Source organism: Oryctolagus cuniculus, chromosome 1 (genome assembly GCF_964237555.1).
Source record: "Oryctolagus cuniculus chromosome 1, mOryCun1.1, whole genome shotgun sequence".
Lineage (NCBI taxonomy): Eukaryota > Metazoa > Chordata > Mammalia > Lagomorpha > Leporidae > Oryctolagus > Oryctolagus cuniculus.
Window position 1 is genome coordinate 213,571,022 of NC_091432.1, and position 15,882 is coordinate 213,586,903.

Sequence of the window (15,882 nt, forward strand, 5' to 3'; positions counted from 1 at the left end):
TCTATATATATCAGAAATACTCACCAGATATGAGCATGGAAATGAAAACATGACTGGCAAAATCAGAAAGGGCGTGCCTGTCTCTGTTTGGAATTATGCTCCTTTCTGAGAGTTTGTATTCATTTGTTGCCATCAGAAAGCTGCACATGGTGTTCTCTTTCTATTTTTGTCCACACTACTTTGTTTTGCATTTCCAACGCCCAAGGCTGTGTTCAATGATGTCCCAGCCCCTCTGCTGTGCCACAGCCTGCTGCTCTGAGAACAGTGAGGAGCCAGTGGGACCACTGCTTTGGATGGGGTCCAAGCAGTGTCCATGCCTCTTCCTGCCCCAGGACATCCTTCGGGCCTTGCCCATCCTCCTGACACCGTACTGCACATCGCCCTGGCCCTACCCCTTGCTGACATCTGATTTGCGGGAGATGGAGTCTGATATCCAGAGACCAGGACTGGAGGCTGCCCTTCATTCCTGACAAAGCAAAAGCTTTGCCAGCTACAGCCCCACTGTCAGCTGTCTCTTTCAGATGCAGTGTTCAAAGAGAACCATTCTGCAGTTGCTCTCTTTATTAGGTCTGTCAGTCTCCTGCATTATGTCTGCCACTTGGAATGAAGTAAGCGACTATATGGGTTCATTGGGCTTTACTGACATTTCCAAACCAAGCTTTGACTTATTTTTTGTTTGGAATTGGGAAATGCTGACAGCTTTTGTAAGTGGTCTCTTGTTTCAGGGTGGGAGGATTTGACATCAGAGTGTTTTGCAGTTTCAACATCTCGTTCACTCTGGAGGATTTGGGGCAAGTGAATGTGAAGGTGGAGAGGTGAGATTTTTCTGTGTCCCAGGTGGCATTCACTCAGAGGGCCAAACAAGGGTTAGGGGTTCTGATGTCTGCTCATGGAAAAGTGCTGTGGGGTCAGACTGTCTTTAAGTTTCAACTTGTTTGTGTGCTTCTTGGCTCATGACCCTGGACACTTTACTGATGCTAGCTAAGCTTTGGTGGTTTTCATCCATAAAATGAAGGTTATTAAAGGTACCTATCTCAAGGACAGGCGCGGTGGCTTAGGTCACTGCTTGGGACTCCTAAATCCCATGCCAGAATGCCTAGTTTGAGTCCTGGCTACTCTGCTTCTGATCTAACTTCCTGCTAATGCACATCTTGGGAGGCAACAGGTGATGGCTCAAGTACTTACTTGGGTCCCTGCCACCCAAGTGGAAGACTTGGATGGAGTTTCAGGCTCCTGACTTTGGCTTGCTCTGTCCTGACTTTTGCAGGCATTTAGGGAGTGAAACAATAGATAGAAGCTTTCTCTTACTGCCTTTGAAATAAAATGACAATAAATAAATTTTTTAAAAGATATCTTCCTCGGGGCTGGCACTGTGGTACAGAGGGTTAACGCCCTGGCCTGAAGTGCTGGCATACCATATGGGTGCTGTTTCTTGTCCCGGCTGCTCCTCTTCTGATCCAGCTCTCTGCTATGGCCTGGGAAAGCAGTAGAAGATGGCCCAAGTGCTTGGGCCCCTGCACCCGTGTGGGAGACCTGGAAGAAGCTCCTGGCTCCTGGCTTCGGATTGGCACAGCTCTGGCCATTGTGGCCAATTAGGGAGTGAACCATTGGATGGAAGACCTCTCTCTCTGCCTCTCCTCTTTCTGTGTAACTCTGACTTTCAAATAGATAAATAAAATCTTAAAAAAAAAAAAAGACGTAGATCCTGTATTAAAAAAGGATACCTTCCTCAAAGTCTTCTGAAGATTCCGTGAAAGCTGAAGGGAAGTCCTGACTTTAAAGCCTGACACTTTAACAAGCAATCGATAGATTCAGTTGCCATTATTACTACTGTATCCTCATTATGCTTTTTATCACCACCTGCATCATCATTGTTATTCTTCAGTTCAGCCACTAGAGGGCTGAATTTTGGTTCCATGAGAAAATTGCAGTTGTCTAGACAAAATCCTAAGCCGTAAACATGATGCTAAGTACAAAGGAAACACCTTTGGCTATGAAGTCCCTTTACCCAGTAGCTGTACTTGGCCCCTGTCTGTTGGACCGCACTTCTGTGATAGCACCTGAAGATATTTCTATTTCCATTTTTCCTACTGGGTTTTCGTTCTGTTTGACACTGACTAGCCACGTGACCATGTCTCTCTACCTCTTTAAGGTGGGCATAAAGATGATAGCTGACACACTGAGTTAATCACACAGGATAGCACCTGGCACACAGTGAGCACTGTGGAAATGTTTGCCAGGATTCCTTCATAGATGAGGAAGGCTATAGGTGACAGTCTAGGACATGTGATATCGTGGGTTTCCTTGGCATTGTGGGAGGTTTGAGGTGAAAGGAGTCTTTGAGCCAAGCAGGTCCAACCTACTCACTTCACAGGTGGAGAATCTAAGACCAGGGACAGCAAGGGACTCACCTAAGTCACCCAGGGAGTCAGTGGCAACGGTTGTGTGTGGCAGCTCCTGGTTCAGTGCTCATGTGGCGGTCACAGTGGAAATCACGCAGGATGAGAGTGGTGATGTGGGGATTACATTCTGTGAGTGAATTTTCCATGGTGATTTCTGGCATTGGGGATTTTCTCTGAGTTCTCCACTATTCTACATGTACTGATGAGCTCAGTAATTTTTACTACAATGGGCTTATCAATATGATGTCATAAAGTAGGACTTAATTTCTCACCAGCTGTATAAAACACTTCCCTTCTTGGTTTTTGGAGAAAGTTAACAGGAAACACTTCTAGCAATAATTTGATATTATGGCCATGAAAACAAAAATATAGCCATATGGTTAAACAGTTATTTAAAGAGTAACACTGTGGGAAACTTAATATATAATCCATATGGACTATAACATACCTTCATAGGACCTTGAACTAAAACTCTGCTGTGTTATGCATTTGCATTAGTTTTAATAGACTATGTAATTGTTCAGTGCAATTTAATAACAACACTGTAGCTAAGCTCTGTATGGTATTGACTTTTTTAAAGATTTATTTATTTGAAAGGCAGAGTTATAGAGAGAGGAGGAGGAAGAGGCAGAAAGCGAGAGCGAGTAAGAGAGCTTCTATCTGTTGGTTCACTCCCCAGATGGCTGCAGTGGCCGCAGCTGGGCCAATCTGAGGCCAGGAGCCTGAAGCTTCATCTGGGTCTCCCACATAGGTGCAAGGGCCTAAGGACTTGGGCCATCTACTGCTGCTTTCCCAATCCCATTAGCAGGGAGCTGTACTAGATGTACAGCAGCAAGAACTCAAACTGGTGCCCATATGGGATGCTGATGCCACAGGTAGAGGCTTTACCCACTATGCCACAGTGCCAATCCCAGATAAGTCTCTTAAAAAAAAGGATTTATTTATTTCTTTGAAAGGCAGAGCTACAGAGAGGCAGAGGCAGAAAGAGAGGGAGAGAGAGGTCTTCCATCCACTGGTTCACTCCCCAGATGGCCTCAACAGGTGGAATTGTGCTGATCCAAAGCCAGGAGCCAGGAGCTTCCTCTGGGTCTCCCACATGGATGCAGGGACCCAAGGACTTGGGCCATTCTTCTACTGCTTTCCCAGGCCATAGCTGGATTAGAAGTGGAGCAGCCATAACTCGAACCAGTTCCCATGTGGGATGCCGGCACTGCAGGCAGATGCTTTACCCATTATGCCGGACTCCCAGATAATTCTTTTTTTTAAAGATTTATTTGTTTATTTATTTATTTATTTACTTTCCTATTTATTTATTAGAAATAATTACACCGAGAGAGAATGAGAGGCAGAGAGAGAGAGAGTCTTCCATCCGCTGGTTCACGCCCCAGTTGGCCACAATGGCTGGAGCTGTGCTGATCTGAAGTCAGGAGCCAGTAGCTTCTTTGGGATCTCCCACTTGGGTGCAGGTGCCCAAGGACTTGGGCCATCTTATTCTGCTTTCCCAGGCCATAGCAGAGAGCTAGATCAGAAGGATAGCAGCTGGGACTCGAACCAACACCCATTTGGGATGCGGGTACTGCAGGTGGCAGCTTTAGCTGCTACACCACGGCACCAGCCCCCCAGATAATTCTTAAGATTTTAGATATTAAAGTATGCTTTCAAAATCTATTTTTATACTTTTAATTAATCAATGTCCTCTTTTCCTATTTAGAATTCTTCCCTTGATGTGATAATTTCTGTTAAAAAAAAGCAATCATTTCTCTCTTTAACCAATAGATGGCAATCTTAAGACCAAGAAATCAGTTGAATAAAAAAGAAATTATGTAAATGAAAATATTACTCAAAGCCAAGTAATAGAGAAGGATGGGCATTGTGGCACAGTGATTAAAATACTGCCTGAGATACCCACATCCTGTATCAAAGTGACTGAGTTCAACTGCCTGCTCCAATTCTAATCTAACTCCCTATTAACGTGCTCCCTGGGAGTTAGTAGGCGATGGCTCAGGTGTTTGGACCCTTACTACCCAATTGGGAGACCCAGATGGAGTTCTTGACTTTGGCCTGGTCCAGGCCCAGCTGTTGTAGCCATTTGGGGAGCGAACCAGTATATGGAAGATCTTTCTTTCTTGCTCTCACTCTGCCTTTCAAATAAATGAAGGTAAATAAATAAAACTTTAATAAAAGCTAAGCAATGAGAAATGAACAGAATTGTGAAGTTCTCTACTTCTTGTGGTAACGTTGGAGTTGAATAAATGCATGGATAGGCAGAGTGCTGTGACTTAGGAAATCTAGTTAACGTATTCGTCTAGACAAACCTGTTTAAGTTACTGCTTAAACTGGCTCTGAGGGCACATATTTAACCTTTTGGTAAAGATGACTGTATCCATTATTGGAGTGCCTGGGTTCAATTTCTAGCGCTGGCTCTTGACTCCAACTTTCTGTGAATGCAGTCCATGAGAGGAAGTTGATGATGGCTCAAGTGACTGGGTTTCTGCCATTCATGTGGGAAACCTGTATTGAGTTCTCAACTCCCAGCATTGGGTTGGCCCAACCCCAGAGACTGCGAGTAGTTAGAAAATGAACCAGCAGAAGAGAGCACTCTGTCTCTCTGCCTCTCAAATAAATAATAAAAATGAGATATATTTGTAAAAGATAAAATAAATTGGCTCTAGATTCTGTTCTCTGTTTTGTGGGATCAGAAAATCACAAACCAACTGATCTTTCAATTTGCTCACTTACAATCCCCTGTGCTTGTTTATTCATTTTACAGTGGATGGACATTGCAGGGGGCTTAACAAACTACAGTTCTCCACTTGGCTAACTAATGAGGGAACCTGAATAACATTGGGATCATGACTGGTGACCTTGAAGTTAGCCAGGACAGTGAATTTTCTTGTATAATGTCGCCAAGATGACATAATTGATCAACTGATCTCTACTAGGGCTGCAACTGCCATTGTGGCCATTTGGGAGGTGAACCAGGGAATGGAAGACTTCTCTCTTTGTCTCTGCCTCTCTCTGTAATTCTGCCACTCAACCAAATAAATCTTAAAAAAAAAAAAAAAAAAGGAATGTATTTTAGCAAGAAGCCAAGTAGAAAGATCAGAAGTAGAAGAGCAAAGACTTGAGTCAGGCACTTTGATATGGGAGGTGGGTATCCCAAGTAATGATTTAATCACTGTGTCACATGTCAGTTCCCTTCCTGAAATCTTTTGGAGACCATCAAAGGTGGTCCATTTCATGAGCCATAATAAAATATCTTAAGATTTTCTCTTCCTGATCTTCTAGTCTTAATATGTCAGCCCCACTTTTAAAATTATTTTTAAATTTTATTTACTTACTTAGGAGAGAGAAAGAGAGACAGACAGACATGGATGGATGGAGAGCACCTGTCCATTGGATCACTTCTCAGATGTCTGCATTGGCCTGCAGCTGAAGCTGGGAACTGGGAACTCAATCAAGTCTCCCACATAGTAGCAGGAACCACCTTCCCCAACCCTCTTTGCTTTAAACTCTTGAACTTTGTACTGTCTTGAAGCCTTTTCATTCTTCATCTCTTCATCCCCTCTCTCCCTTTCTCAGATTTTAATTTGCCCCACTATCTAGCATCTTCTTTTCCATTCCTTTCCAAGTACAAGCTATTTAAAACATATAATTTTCATTTTTGATTCTGCATTGCAATGCCCATGTTGCAGCACAATCTACAGGAGGGAATAAAAAGGAACCTCAAGTAATACAAGGGTGGATGGAGATAATTTACTAGCTACTTACTGTATCTGCCTTCTCATCCTATTTGTTAATCACCTCTGAACAGTGTGTGCTCCATTCTAGACCAGGGCTTCTTGCTTTACCAATAGTCTGCAGTTTTCATCATGTTGTAATACTTCCAGGAAATCCTTGCTAGGAAAATACATAATTTACAGAAAGACAATGAGAGCAGCTTGCTAGACCTCCCAGAGAATGGAAGAACCTGGAAACCTTCCTGATGGAGAAGCTCTCTTCATTGCAGATATCTCTAGAGGCACATCCCCCCACCCCACCCCCGCCAAGTGCTTCGCTACCGTCAGTGCATGATGGCGTTTTCCTGGGATTTCACTTCCTCCAGCCTCTCCCCAGAATGTGCTTTCCATAATTCTTCCCCGGAATTAGCTTTTCCAACTCTTCTCATATGCATGGCAAACAAGAATCTATTCCATATGGTTTATATCTTAGGACACTTCTGGTTTTATGGATGATGGCTACTGTGTTTTCAATAACATATGTTACTACCATTGAAACCATTGAGTGCAAATTCACAGTGTCGTTGAATGAAGGATGTGGACAAACAGGAACATGATCGGTATGGAAGAAAACAGATAGTTCATTCATCCAGAGATATTCATCAAAGCATCTATAATACTGTGTTTGTCATGCAAGTTCTAGAGATAAGTCAGCAAGATCTTTGTCCTCAAGAAACCTATTGTTTGGGTTAGGGACAAGCATTAAATGTGTAAAGTACTCAAGGGCTCAGGGTACTAATGTAGGAAAGTCCATAGCCTGCAAAGAGGGGAGAGAAGGGAGGAAGTGATGAGGTGGAACAGAAAAGCTTTCTGTATTTGTCAGTACTCGGTGAGTTGTGACAGAAGCATCACTCTAACTAGCTTATGCAAATGGAAGATTTATTAGTGTATATAATTTAGGAAGCCCAGGGATGTTTCTGGCTTCATGCTTGACTAGATCTGGAACTCAAACAATGTATTATAATCCTTCTTAATCTGTCTTCCAACTCTGCTTCTGTCTGCATGCTGACCTCATTTTCTCCAACATAGATGCACTTCTTCCTTGTGGCTTAGAAAATTCACCCCTCAGACATAAATCATCTCAGCTTACCTCTAGTGGGAACAGCGGATTTTTTCTCTGCGTATTCACATGTCTTGTATTGGTTCTGCTTGGGTCACTTAGCCACCTTGTGGCTCAGTCACAATTGCAAAGAGGTAAGGTCATATGATTGGCTGACCTGAATCCCACGCACATCCTGATGGCAGGGATGAGTGAGGGTACATGCAACTAGATGTGACTAGCATTCCCACCAATGTCATTTACAGTGAGGGCAGACATGTTCCCCCAAAGGAAGAAAGACTGGGCAGATCAAAATTAACCCATGGTCACTGCAGATTCATTGATATTTCAGCTGTACCCTCAGAGGTGAGTGATATTTTTGTCTAATGCAATAGGGGGATATTAAAGGGAATGGTAAGATCAAAACTAGGAAGACATGAATCAAGCTGGCAGATCAGAAGACTGCACCTAGTTTTTGAGGTAGAAACATGTGGTTGTGGGTCATGGCTTGAGATGGAGCTGTGAGATCACAGAAGCCTCATTGACCAGGCTAAGGAACTGACATTTCACACTGCGGGCAATGGGGAGATCTTCTGGTTTTAGGAAGGGAATGGAAGTCATTGGATTTCTGTCTTAGAATTCTCACTCTGACCACAATGTGGAGGGTAACCTGGAGAAGCCAAGACTTGGAGGCATGGAGGTCAACAAGGAAGCAAGCACAGTAAAACAGGTGGAGATGGGGTATAAGCAGCTAAGCTCTTGGGAATGCCATGGGTACTAATAGAGAACAGTCTATATATGCAGCTGGGAAGATAAAGGAGGGAGTATTAGGGCAATACTAAGACTATAGTGGGGACATAAAATATGTGGAAAATGGCAAGAAGAATCAACAGAATTTGATCTTCAAGAGAGTGAGTGTCTAGGATGACTCAGATCCTGGCGGGAAGGGATGAAGAGTACACAAGAAGGAACAGCTGTGAGGGTAGGAGCTGAGGGCTGGGTGGCTGGGGGAGGGGTGATTGCATGTGTTGAGTTTAAAGGAGTGATTAAACAGTTGGCAATTCAGTCTGGGCACCTGGAGCTCAAAGGAGGAGAGTTGGAGAGTATGAGAGAAGCGCCCAAGATTTACTCGTTTTGTCTTAGTTATGTGGGACCCAGCAGGCTAGCCAGGTGAGGAGCAGAGCTTGGTCGATGATAGTTTCTAAAATAGTCACAGATCTCACGTTGGCAGGGAGATTATTTTCCTGACTTGAATATTATGTTTCAGTGGCTCAAGATTATGAGCTAATATTTCTTGACATCTGTGTATTGCACAGAAAACCTTAGTTATAGCACAAATTATTATTCCACTTATTTGAACAGCAGTGGTACAGTCACATCCCAGAAACATAGCACCTACATAGGGTACAGCACCCAGACTTTGTGCCTGTTGTATTGTGAAATGCTGTTATGTCTTGTTAAAAAACTTCTCCCTGCATCGATGAGCAAAGGAAAATAATCCAGTGCACTCAATGTGTCAGTGAACCACCCTTGTGCATTCTGAAAACAGAGCAACCAAAAAGGACTTTCTATCCCTGTGGATCGCATTTGTATGATGTTCACTGTCTGCACCAAAGAAGCATGAAGAGAAGCATGTCGTGCAGCCCCTAATGGAAAGACCTTGATGGAAATATGAGTTCAAGGAAAATACATCCCTTCTTTAAAAATGTATTGATTTATTTAAGAGACAGACAGCTCCCATCTGCTCGTTCATTCCCCCAAACGCCTGCAACAACTGGGGCTCAGCCAGGCAGAAGCCAAGAAATCAATCCAGGTCTCGCACATGGGTGGCAGGGGATCAAGTACTGGAACCATGACCTACTTCCCTCTAGGATCTGTATCAGCAGGTACTAGAATTGAGAAAGGAGCCAGGACTGAAACCCAGGCATTCTATTATGGGATGTAGGCATCCCAGCCAACAGCCTTAACCTCTACACTGAAGGCCAGCCCCAGAAAATACATCCTTAAACACCAATTTCTAGGCATTACCTAGAAGTAAACATGGCAATACAAATCATAGCAAATAACATGATTGAACACTTACTGTGTGCAGGTGTTGTTCTGGGATCTTTACCTGTAGCATCTCATTTAATCCACACCCCAGCCACATTGTCTGGGTATAGCTGTCATCTTCACTCTATGTGGGAGAAGGATTTGCCAGAAGTCACCCAGGTAACAGGGGACTGAGCTGTGAGGTGCACCCAGGCAGGGGATTCCAGACTTCATAACCTCAGTGAGCCCTGCCCCTTGGACTGCTCCCCCAAGGCTGGTTTAAACAAAGACACCTCTCTAATTCATGTCGGTTGCTATTTGCAATTGGATGATCTGTCCTCCAAAATTTGAAATTGATTATCTGGATGAATCTAATCTTAGACTTTCCCACTGTGTGGTTCGACCGTATTTGCAGTGTGTAGCAACCTATGTCTTTTGGACTGAGATATTTTTATTCTTTGTCTCCAAATTAACATTGCACAGCACATGGCTCTGTGTGTGTGTGTGTGTGTGTGTGTGTGTGTGTGTGTTTAAACCGCCTTTTCTTCCGCATGCAATTGCTGCAGCCTGGCTGAGTGAGGAGGATTTCTCCCACTCACCGAGCCCACTGCAGTCAGATTTGGAGAAGACCGCTGCTTACCACACACACCCAGAGCCAGTGGGGCAGGTGATGCTGTGTGTGTGCCCGCGTCTCTGGCAGTGTCTCTACAGATGTGTGCTGCTGCCGCTCCCTGCCTTACAATCCCTGCAGCCACCACCCATCCACTCTGACAACCTCTCTCTCTTTCTCTCTCTCTCTCTTTTCAAGGAAAAAAGAAAGAGGCAGACGGAAATAGAAGGCAAGCGACAACAGCTTGACGAGCAGATACTTCTGCTGCAGCATTCCAAGGTAAGCGGCTGATCCCCCAGACCTGTTCCATTATTAGACATGCAGATCACACCCCAGAGAGCTGGGCAGAGCCTGGCCTGCCGTCAAGGCGCTGCTGCCGCTGCCTCCTCCAGCCTCATGTGTTCAATCAGGAAACCCTCTCTTGGCTTTTCTTGTGAATTTCTCAAATTCAAGGCATTGTTGCAGCATTCCAGTTTCTGCAAGCATGAGATGAGAGCGTGCATGGGGCCTGGGGTGGAGGGTGGTGTGTATGCATGGTAAATGTGACAGTGAGATCCAGAAATTAGATGAGAATACTCCACATGGTGGATGAAGTGCCAGGGCTGTCCGGGCTCCCAGGCAGAGGGGTTGGTGCTCAGAGGCTCTGAAAGATACGTTTAGCTTATTGTGCTTTTCTGAAAATCACAAATATTAATATTTGTCTTAGTATGGAGAAGAGGAAGACAAGGCAGGGTGAGCTGGTAAAAGAGCTACACAATATGCTCAGATTATTCATTTACCTTATTTCTGCTTGAACAATCCTGAAAGTGTTCTGTGAGGACAAGCACTTGGTCAAAGGGGGCTTTTCAATGATTTGACTTGGTTGGGTGTCCATTGCACCATGTTAGAGAGACAGAGAAGAGAGAGGTATTCTTTAAAACAAATATATTTAAACACAGTGATTGATTACAGCCGGGAGAAAGCTCTGTCACTGTCACAGGACTCCACTGGTTGCAGAGGGTGCTTTCTGCCTGTTCAGAGAATGAAGGGACCACATTCCCATGGTCCAGCAGGAGTTGCCACTTGCCTTTTGCTGCTCCTGGGATTTTTATTAGGAAAAACCCTTGCACTGCTCCATCAAGTTGCTGTGATGTTGCTCAGGGGACAGGTTGGGAAGGCGGCACTGACTCTCAGAGAGTGATGCTCAGTGTGGATTATTTGGGCTTCTTTTAATAAAATGAGCCTTTATGGCCACAATTTTCTGTTCCTTTCTTTAAAAAAAAATACAGGGTTGTGCTAAATGAATCTTCAAAACAAGAATCCTCGGTGAGCCAGTTAGTGACTTCAAATAGCAGCCTGGCCTGTATCTGCTTAGCATGTTTGTCTGGCTAGCATTTAAGTTTAGCCGGAGAGACATGTTGGAAAGGAAGAAAAGCCACACAGTGGTGAGAATATTGTCCATTTCTGTTTGTCATGTAAAGCCATTTGCAGGCCTTTCTTTGTAGGCGCTCACACCAGATCCCACTCGCTGTTGCGCTTTCCTTATAACATTCCTGAGGGAGGATGGAGAGCTAAAATTAGTATCCTCTTCCTACAGAACAGGGGACTCAGAAATACAAAAGAGAAATGAGTGAATTGTTCAAGGTCAGTCTGGATGGAGCTGGGTCTATGGCTCACAGCACAGCCAATTCATTCCATTTAAGAGACCAGCATGTACTAAAACCTCAGTGGATTCTTGGGGAAAGCAAGATTTTTAAAAGCACAATGGAATGAAGAAGACAGGCTGCTTTAGACCAGACAGCTCCTCTCCTCTGTAAGCTCAGTGTAGTTCTCTGCTTTTGCATTGGTTGAATCCAAAGTCAAGCAATGAACCTATGTTAGACAGGCAAGTTTCCTCTGTTCCACTTCTCATCATTCCAGCTGCCAAATAAGTCAACAGGGGCTCTTCACTGCTGGTGTCCAGCACAGTGCTACAGTATTCTGTTCCTGTTCTATCTGTCCATACCTGCATTTGTCCATCTGTCCAGCCACCCAGCCAATAGAAACAAGAGTAAAAATGGCTCAGCTTTGCATGGGGAAGCACTGAACTTCCTTCAAGGACTTGGAAACAGGGAGTCAGTTCTTTCTTGTCGTCCCAGGAAAATTCTCACATGGTTGATGAGATCGACTATCTAAAGGTACACCCAACACTTTCATCAAGATAATCTTGCTGTAACTGGTGGAGGGTGGGGGGAGAACTGGAGGAGACTGTTGTTTAATAAGGAGACCAGTGCCTTGTATTTTTCTCTCTCTGAAGAAGACTTACGTGGGCAGAAAGAGGATGGATTGCTAGCCTTGAACAATGAGAAAGGAAAACTCGGGGTTTCCACAGGTAGCAGCATTTGTCTGGTACCCAAAGGGACACTGAGCTCTGTGAGGAACTGAGATTCTGGGCACTGGGGAGGCAGGGTTGGTAGCAAGGCCAGGTGAGTCCCAGTGAAACTTCCCTCATTGCTCTGTCTCTGTGTTCACTGAGGACATCCTCCTTCTTTTGATAGAAGGTAAGGGGTGCCTGGTGGGGGAATCGGGCCACTTCCGGCATCAGGAGGGGGTGTATTCCACTTGACATCAGCCAACTGCTCACTGAACCTGAGTAGCAGGAGCTACCTTCCCTGTGATCCTTCAGTTCCCAGCATGGCGACCTCACACTGGGTGAAATTAAACTCGTGGAAGTTGTATTTCCTCTCTATGAAACCCTCAGGGAGAGTCGGCCAGCTCTCTCCTATCAACACTGTGACCTGGTCATCCCCTTGTCCACTCTCAGTAATAGTCACCATTTTTGGAGTTCCCAACATGTGCCTGGAACAAACCCTTGATAATGACCACCAAGTTCGATCTTACTGTCCACAGTGCCTGAAGTCAATTAGTTCAACCAAGAACATAAAGACTATGTGAGGGAACTGGAATTGAACCCCAGTGCTGCCTGGTGCCAAAGACCATGCTCTTCCTGGGGTGCTGTTCTCTTTGAATTAAATGTCTCCTTTTGAATAATTTGTCTAGAATAATACCAGCTATCATCCTCACTCTCTCTCTTATTCTTGGTTTATTTTCAGGGACTCCAGAAAATCTAGATTGTGTGGATGTATGTCACAGCTATTATTATTAAGTCCCTTTAAGTAGAAAATATAGGAAGTACATCAGTATTTAACATTTATTTTACTAAATTTATAGAATCCCAGCTGCTCTCTAAGAAAGAACATATATTCTCAGTATAAAGGTTAATGGGAAAACATTAGCTATAACTTCACATTTAGGAAGATGTACTTTTCATATTCTTTATAGAATTCTCATAATCTATATTTTAAGATACTCTCACATGTGGGGATTATGTAATTCTTACACAATTCTCCTATCACCTAGTCTGTGGACACTTATTCACTTGCAATGAGATATGAATTATTCAGACAGATTCACTGGTCTCTTGTCAGAGCAAATAAATAGAATGAGAGACAATAGTTTTGGCACTTGCATATTTGTTTAATATTCTTGCTCATTGCAGTACTTCAGAGTATACACTTAAGTCACCGCACAGAATAGAATATCATTACTTTGTGTATGGACTGTGAGGAAATTCTATAACACGGTGAGGACCAATGTGTGAAACAGTGCTGTATTAGTTGCTACACACCAGTGTTTAGGAAACCTGAAGATACTTTGAAATTCTGCACAAATTCAACTCAGATTTTTTTTACAAGATCCTTACCTATATTTAATATCTAATACTTATGATGTAAGAGTTTCTAAGAGATACTCGCAAATAGAGCTAGCAAGCCATTTTGATAGCTGTATTATTTTTGCTGATTATAAAAAGAAAGAATATATGATCATTTCAAAAACTCAATTTAAAAATACAGGGAAAGATCAAGGAAAAAAACCAACTGTATACTCCATACCCAGACAAAATCCATACAGGGGAGTATTCTTTTACCCTCTCGTACTCCCCAGTTTATTACTATAAGTGAAGACATAGAACCTTTGTTCATAGGCCTCATCAACCTGAGGACAAAATGAGATTATAGTGACATCAGTGTTACCTTTATCTCTTTTTTATAGGGTGTATAGGCTTCTTTAAATTTATGATTTTTATTGTTTCCTTTGTAATTGCTGATTCTGATATCATCCTATGAAAGAAATCTCCATCTCAGACACTTCATTTACAATGTTTCTTACTTAGGAACCTTGGTAGTTATAATCCATTTAGAATTTATTTTTCCATAAGGTGTGAGACAGGAATATAACTTTACTTTTGACTGATGATGAGCCTCTTGTCTAGACACGACCTATTAATTCATCTTTCCTTCACTGCTTTAAATGCCTTCTTTATCACATACATATTTCTCAGTTATTCTTGGACCCACTATTCATGGGTAGATTCTTTTTATTCCATTAATCTGCCCATTCCTGTGCCTCTGCCACTATTATTTAATTCCTATATCTTGTTAATATATTGTAATATTTCATAAGGCAACAGCCATTATTAGTGTTCTTTTGAAAAATTGTCTTGGCTTTTTATTCCATGGGAGCTGTGATTTGCTTTTATTGTATTTATAATATGACTTGTGGTAATGCAAGTTTTCAAAAAAATAAATCAACTGCTGTATTACATCAGAAGAGACTGGATTTAATATTCCCTTCTTTCTGTGGTTGATGTGTCAGGGACTTGTCTGTTTTACTGGTTGGTTTCAAGTCCCTGCTTGGAGCAGGCACTCTGTGTGTCTTGCAAAGTGAACTCCTTGGGGACTGTCGCATTTATAGAGGTTTGTCTGACAGAGGCAGCGTTGTCAGAATCAAACTGCTCACACCACATCTTCAGTACATAACCTGCTTTTGAATTACTTATTCATGGGCAGGGAACTCTGGTGGGAATTTTCTTCCAGTCCAAGCTATGGAAATTGTCATTATATTTTAAAGTCAAGAATACTGAATGAAAAAAAGATCGAAGACTTTAACGTGACCCCGTGGAAAGTTTATCGTCACTCCACCAAGGTCATTTTCAGAATAGCCAAAGACCATCGGAAACCTTGCTGTCAGAATGTTACAGTGTCTTTCACTGTTGTGAACCTTTAGCACTAATTTTAGGCTTTCTCAGTTGTTAGTATGGGTGAAAGGCTAATTTCAAATTTTAAAATATTGAACAGATAGTCATGGTACACAGTATAAAAGAAGTTGACCTCTTTTATCTTTCTTTCTATTACATATCCCCTGACCCTAAATACAGAACTTGAATAGAAGTTAAAATCTCATTTCATCAGCAGTCTTGGGTTGACTTCTCCTTCTGTGGAATGAATCATGTAACAAAACCTCAAGAACAAATGACTGTCTTTTTGGTGGTCAAAGAGGGGAAAGGAAAGGGCTGGAAGGGTAGGGGTAGGGGAAGAGAGAAGCAATGTTAATGAATGATTGAAAATACAGTGAAACTATAGCCCCATCCTGAGACTGACCCTTTTTGCTGTTGGAAAATTGAAATTATCCAGAATCCAACCATCATCCACTAACACAGTCAAAGTCAACTTTAGCCAGGTTACAGGTAAATGAAAGATTTGGAGTAAAAGGTAAACTCACTGAAGTTTAAGGAGGAATCACAAGTGAATATTTTTATATTCTGAGGGTGAAAAATCTAATCTAAGTGTTCTATCAAAGCCAGAAGTGTAATGTAAAGATTGCTAAATATAACTTTATAAAAATCACAGAAATCTTATCAGAAAGACATTGGGGGGGCAGGCATGGCAATGTAGCAGATTGTGCTGCTGCTTGGGACAACCACATCCTATATCGGGGGTGCCCATTTTGAGTCCCGGCTACTTTGCATTTCTGATCCTGCTTCCTGCTGATACTTATGGGAGGCAGCCAATGATGGCCCAAGTGCTTAGATTTCTGCCACCACCCACATGGGAGACCTGGATGGAGATCCTGGCTCCTGGCTTCTGCCTAGCCCAGCCCTGGCTGTTATGGGCATCTGTGGAGTAAATCAGAGAGTGGAAAATATTTCTCTCTCACACCCCT

General features: G+C 43.0%; 1 protein-coding gene across 14 annotated transcripts in view; it reads left to right on the forward strand.

Moving 5' to 3' along the window:
* PALM2AKAP2 (PALM2 and AKAP2 fusion) overlaps nt 1-15,882 on the forward strand; it is a 595,149-nt gene that overhangs the window by 300,198 nt on the left and 279,069 nt on the right. For 8 of the 14 annotated variants that reach the window (XM_051852170.2, XM_051852118.2, XM_070047110.1 and 5 more), the window contains 1 exon segment: nt 10,060-10,140. In XM_051852170.2, the coding sequence (XP_051708130.1) occupies nt 10,060-10,140 (81 nt within the window). 14 annotated transcript variants of the gene reach the window in all.